This window comes from Physeter macrocephalus, chromosome 4 (assembly GCF_002837175.3).
Source record: "Physeter macrocephalus isolate SW-GA chromosome 4, ASM283717v5, whole genome shotgun sequence".
NCBI classification, from domain to species: domain Eukaryota; kingdom Metazoa; phylum Chordata; class Mammalia; order Artiodactyla; family Physeteridae; genus Physeter; species Physeter macrocephalus.
The window spans coordinates 33,015,590-33,021,729 of record NC_041217.1 but is presented as its reverse complement, the minus strand read 5'-3'; the positions used below and the strand labels follow the sequence as shown (position 1 = coordinate 33,021,729).

General features: G+C 48.5%; 1 protein-coding gene across 10 annotated transcripts in view; it reads left to right on the top strand.

Annotated features, from left to right (window-relative positions):
• VASH2 (vasohibin 2) overlaps positions 1 to 6,140 on the top strand; it is a 36,815-nt gene that overhangs the window by 11,858 nt on the left and 18,817 nt on the right. For 7 of the 10 annotated variants that reach the window (XM_055084080.1, XM_055084081.1, XM_055084085.1 and 4 more), the window contains 2 exons: positions 1,274 to 1,330; positions 1,842 to 1,916. The exons of 2 other annotated variants lie outside the window; for them this stretch is intronic. In XM_055084080.1, the coding sequence (XP_054940055.1) occupies positions 1,274 to 1,330; positions 1,842 to 1,916 (132 nt within the window). The remainder of the gene's footprint in view (positions 1 to 1,273; positions 1,331 to 1,841; positions 1,917 to 6,140) is intronic. One more of the 10 variants, XM_055084087.1, reaches the window with a different exon arrangement.

Sequence of the window (6,140 nt, the reverse complement as noted above, 5' to 3'; positions counted from 1 at the left end):
GAGAGGCCACAACAGTGAGAGGCCCGCGTACTGCAAAAAAAAAAAAAAAAAAAAAAAATCATCCCCTGGCTCTCACCCTAGAACTTCCAATTCGACAGTCCCAGGTGGGGCGACTCTGACATCAGGGGCTAAGACCATGGCCTGAAATCGGAATCTCTAAGGATGGAGCCCAGAATCTGCTTATAACAAACTCTCCAGGTGATCGTTACATATGCTTGTGTCTTAGCCCAAGCACGTCTTTGCCCTGAGAGGAATCCCAACCCTTGTCGGGAGGGTGTTCAGTGCCTTGAGGTGATCATTGCCACTTTCTGCAGATGCCCATACCACTGTAGGGGCACACATCTAACCTCATACTTCCTGCCTGGGCTACAGGTTCATGCTTCATCAGCACCTTCCCAATATTCACTTTTTCTATAGGATTTTGTTTGAGGCAGGAAAGAGAAACATATAAAACAACTTTTCTTCAGGCTCAGAAAAAAATCAAGGTCCAGTCTCAGAGAGTCCGGTATCTGAGAATCTCCAGTCTCCTTCAGAATGAGCTGGTGCGGGCTTGCCAGTCCCTGAGACCTTGTGGGCAACCAGTTAAATCCCAGTTTGTGGATAATGCTGTCATCTTCTCAGATCTAGTAATCAGTATCAAATATCAGTCCAGGCATGAAATGAAAGTGCTATCTCCACAGTAAGCTCTGCTGCAGAGTCTGCGCTCTTGAGAAACCCTACTACCATCTATCCACCTTCCATCCGTAACCCTTCCATCCTTCCTTTCACCCATCCATCACCCTACCTTTCTATCCGTCCAGCCAGCCAACCAGCTTTCCATTCATCCATCCATCCACTCTTCTATCAATTCCATCCTTCCTTCCTTCCTTCCATCCACCCATCCATTCACTTATTCCTCATTCATTTAATAGTATTTGCTAAATGGAATATGTTGGGCTTGTGCCAGGCTTTATGGGTGACACAAAGATGATAAATGGTCCCAACTCTCGAAGGGCTTGTAGTCTAGTAGGTGAATTAAGACATGTAGTCAACTAAACAAAATACAGAGCAGATTGAAAATAGCTATTGTATAGATCCAAGGTGCTTTGGGGCCTAAGTTAGAAAGTAGATTTCTAGGGCAGGACAGAGAGGAGGAAGATACTGTTGGCGATCTTCTGGCTAGAGGCCACCTTCTGGAAAGCCCCCACTTCCTCATCCCTTCGAGAAATCCCTCTGCTGGATTACTGGGACCTTTGGAGTTTTCTGTCACTTTCCCTTTACATACTTCACACAGATACAATCATACAGGGACCCAGTTCTTTGAAATTAGGAAAATGAGACCGCTGAGTGGGTAAGTGGTGCATGATGTGTGGGCCAGGTGACCATGTTCCTATCTGAGAGCTGCCATCTTTCTCTCCCACTCTCTCTCCTTCATCCCAGTGCTCAAATATTCTGGTCTGTAAGGGGTAGGGGTGCCCCGGGCCAGGTTGGAGGTGGGCCTGAGCTAAGCTCAGTGGTGGAGACTAACTCGGGTGGGGCAGACCTGTGAAATTTGTTTTATGTGGCCTTTTTCACTTGCTCCATTGTAACACCCGTGTCCTGGGTTAGTGGGAGGGTGCTGTGGAGTAAAAGCACTAATCTCCCGGAACTACGTCTTGCAGAGAGGACTGGAGAATTTAGGAATTTAGTTCCACCAGGTGCGGATGTGCTTTTGCGAGCCTCCTGCGAGGCAAGTTCTGCCCTTTCTCTCTGTACTCCTGCATGCTGCCTGGTGTGGCGATGGGCATGCCTGGTGGATTGGCACACAGACCGACTGCGTAATTAAATAAGTCTGAGATCCTTTGCTGTGCTCTACCCTACAGGTTAATGGAAACAGCGAAAGAAATGACTCGGGAGTCCTTGCCTATCAAATGCCTTGAAGCTGTCATCCTGGGCATGTATCCTTTAAGTGATGTAAGCTTAAATTTACTCCATAGATGATGGCTTCACTGTGGGGCTGCTTGTGCCTATTTTTTTTTTTTTTTTTTTTGCTTGTGCCTTTAACATCCTAGATCCACAGAGATGATGCCTGTTGTCTCCTTGGAGGAAAGTGTCAAGCCCTCTTGGTGCTTCTCTTGAACTTTCACCATCTGGAGTTGAACCAAATCAGAGCTTGGACCATCATCAGTGTAACTTGTGAGCTGAAGCCTGCATCACGGCCAGCTCCCAGGCCAGACGCATTAGTCACGAGGAGAATTCTAGCTTCAAGGGACTAGTGAGAGCGTGTGTATCGTTATTTTTTGCATTAATCTGGCATTGCAACAGGAAAGACCCTCCAGGGAAAATGGGATTATCCAGAGCCATCTCCAGGGAATGTTCTATGAGTGGATTGTGGAGGAGACCAATGGCGTAGTGTCCTGACCCTACAGGACATAAAGCTGAAACAAGGGTCTGGTCTCTCCATACTTTCTGCTCCGTTTTCCACCAGACTCCTGGATCCTCAGCCTGAGGGGGAATATGGTCCAGAATAACTGTGATGGCACTGACTTATTAGTGGTGGTGGCAGTAGAATATGATCTGGTAGAAAAGCAAAGAAACTCCCAGTCCTGGGGCGGACGGCTGGGGTGAACCGGCCAAGGGAACACAGTAAGACATGAGCTCGGGAGGTGATCCCAGGTTAGGACAGGTAGGTCCTTGAATGCCATTCTGAGAAGGGTAACTTTTTCCAAAGGCAATGGGCAGGCCAGCCGAAATCTCTGGAGCAGAGACAGGACATGATGAGGTGTGCACTTTAGAGAGGTAGTTCTTGGGGCCATTTGAAGGGCAACCAGAGAAGGTAGGGCTGCATCTGCGAGGCCAGTTAGGAGCTGCTACATGAGGGCAGTGGTGAACCTTGAACCATGGTTTTGGCAATGGGAATGGATTTGAGGGGACTGTTTCAAGAGATCCCGAGGAGATAGAATTTACAGGACTTGGAGGCCAGAGAGGTAGAAGGAAAACCAGGAGAGAGAGCAGATACAGAGGTCAGTGGGAGGACTGGTGACTCAGAATCGGACTGGGGACAGTAGGCTGGGTCTGGTCTGTTCTCCCGGCCCCCTGGACATCTTTGTGGGGAGGGGAATTTCCGCCCCTCTCGTCTGCAGAGTGCTGGCTGGCCGGATCTGAAACAGGACTGTCCACAGGTGCCCAGGCTGATGTCTGAAAAATGGAAACTTGAGCTTTGTGGAGGCCTTTGCCCAGCCCTCCAGTCATACCTCCTCCCTGTTCCCCACCAAGGAGATGGACCGTGTCTGGGAGCCCAGCAGGAGGGCAGGATGGGGGCAGTGGCGGGGGGGGGCAGCAGATAGCTCCGGGCCCCACCCTGTGGAGGCAGGAGTCAGTCAGCACAGCTGTTGGGCAGAGCCTCCTGCAAGTTTAATGGGGTGAACAATTGTCGGGGATTTGCTGGTGATGGGTGAGGGAGCCCATCACCAGGGGCACCAGCTGCCTTCAGACCCTGTGCTGACAGAGGTCGCAGGGCCCCTGGACGGAGGTCATCTTGCTTCACACGGCAGTCCTGTACACGGTTGTCTTGTCCCCGAGCAATTATATCAATCCAAGCCGAAATTAGCTTAGGTTACCGGAGTTACCGATAAAACGTTTGGGGTTGGGGGGATGGACCTGTGGCCAGCCTCTGGGCCTGTCCGAATCAGAGGGTAGCGTGCCCTGGGTTCTCCTTTGTTCTAACCGGTGTGTCATTTCAGAAAAGTGGAGGGAGGGTGGAGAAATACAGCTGAACTCAGGGAAATGTGACTCTTGCAGACAGGAAACACAGCTGAATTCTAAAAGTTACGGCCTCTTTGTCTTTGCTCTGTGTCAGCAGCCCTGTGGCCTGCTTTGCTCCCAGGCACAGTGAAGGACGGACTTGGGTCATCGGTCGGCCTCCCATGGGCCCTTCCACAGGTCCTGGGGACAAGCGGTGTGTTGACAACTCTGAAACAGGTCGGCGTGGCTGCTGCTTGGAAGCTGTGTCCACGGGCTTGGCCTTGTTTTCTCTTGTTTGGCATGAGCTCCGAGTTCAGGATTCATTTGTGAAGGGCCACTTCTTTTGATCTTGCTTTTTTGATCATGATGGAGAGATAGACTTTTGGTTCCAAATTATTTTCTGAATCATGGCAGCTCTTTAGGGGGCCTCACTGGCCCTGGTAGGGCTTAATCGTGGTGCTGAAGTGCTATGGTTTATTCAGTAACAGGTATGTAATTAGAGGCAGGGGAGGCATAGCCCCAGCAGGCTGGGTACTGGGCAGATTTTCCCTAGAAAAGCTCAGGCTACTTCCCAGCCCTCATCCATACCTCTTAGTCCCCTCCCTCTCCGTTCACAGAGGCTCCAGGTCCCAAGGCTTTACTGATTGCTGTAGTGATGGAGCAAATCCAAGTGATTGGTGACGTCACAGGATGGACTGGTGGCCCTTCCAGTCCCCTCCCCACTCACTCTTCTCCCCTTGGCTGACTCTGCCTGTCCTGTGAGACTCATTCTGGTCCCGAGGGCTCTTCTCTGCTCTTCCTGAGGTGGCAGAGATGCCTCTCTCACAACACACGTCACGTCGGGGTGGGTTTTTTTCAGTTTGAGATAAAATTGATTTAGGGCACCGTGTAAGTTTAAGGTGTACAGCATAATGACTTGACACATACATTGCAAATGCGGGGTTTCTAAGAATTGTAAAATACTCATAACACAAATTTACCATTTTAACTATCTTTAAGTGTACGATTGAGTGGCATTGAGGACATTCACGCAGTTGTGCAACCATCACCACCATTCATCTCTAAACTTCCTCTTTCCCAAATGAAATGCTAAACCCATTAAACACAGGGTCCCCTGTCCCGGGCAGCCACCATTCTACTTTCTGTTTCTATGAATTCGACCGCTCCAGGTAGCTCATAAAGTTGAATCATGACAGTATTTGTCCTTTTGTGACTGGCTCATTCCACTTAGTGTAATATCCTCAAGGTTCATTCATGTTGCAGCATATTGCAGAATTTCCGTCCTTTTTAAGACAATGATATTCCATTGTATGTATATAACACACATTGTTTATCCATTCGTCCCTTGATGGACCCTTTGGTTATTTCCACCTTTTGGCAATTGTGAATAATGCTGCTGTGAACATTGGTGTGCGAGTATCTGTTTGAGTCTTTGCTTTCAGTTCTCTTGGGTATATACCTGAAGTACCTGAAGTACAATTGCTGGGTCATATGGTAATTCTATGTTTAGTTTGCTTGAGGAACTGCCATACTGATGGTATTGTGTCCACTTTGAGTCTTTCTCCCTATCAGACTTCCAGGGAGTCTTCATCTTTGGCTCTGCAGCCCTACCTAGCAGTCTGTCTGGCACAGGAAACACTCACCCAGTGTTTGTTATACTGACTTAACTGAGGAATGCCCTTGTTCCAGCCCCAGAGAACTCGCCCCAGAAAGCAAGTAAGGATTTATGTAAGAGGACTCAGACGGATGTGATTTCACTCCCTTACTGCCAGTTTATCTCACATGATAAAGTGAAGAGAAAGCAGGTAACCATTTTTATAGAGAGGAGCCATCTGTGATTTAATTAAGGGTAGAGGACAAGGCTTCTTTCTTTTAAGGGTACTGGATTAGCCCCACACCCAGTGCAGACCTTTTAAAAAATTATTTTTATTTAAAAGAAGTTTTAATATAATTTTTATTTGTTTTATTTATTTATTTATTTATTTATTTATTTTTGTGGTATGCGGGCCTCCCTTTGTTGTGGCCTCTCCCGTTGCGGAGCACAGGCTCCGGACGTGCAGGCTCAGCGGCCATGGCTCACGGGCCCAGCCGCTCCGCGGCACGTGGGATCCTCCCAGACCGGGGCGCGAACCCGGTTCCCCTGCATCGACAGGCGGACGCGCAACCACTGCGCCATCAGGGAAGCCCTAATATAATTTTTAAAGGTTACTTTCCATTTACAGTTATTACAAAATATTGGCTATATTCCCCATGTTGTCCAATACATCCTTGAGCCTATCTTACACCCAACAGTTTGTACCTCCCACTCCCCCATCCCTATGTTGCCCCTGCCCCGCACTCGTAACCACTAGTTTCTTCTCTATATCTGTGAGTCTGCTTCTTTTTTGTTATATTCACTAGTTTGTTGTATTTTTTTAGTTTCTACATGTATGTGATAT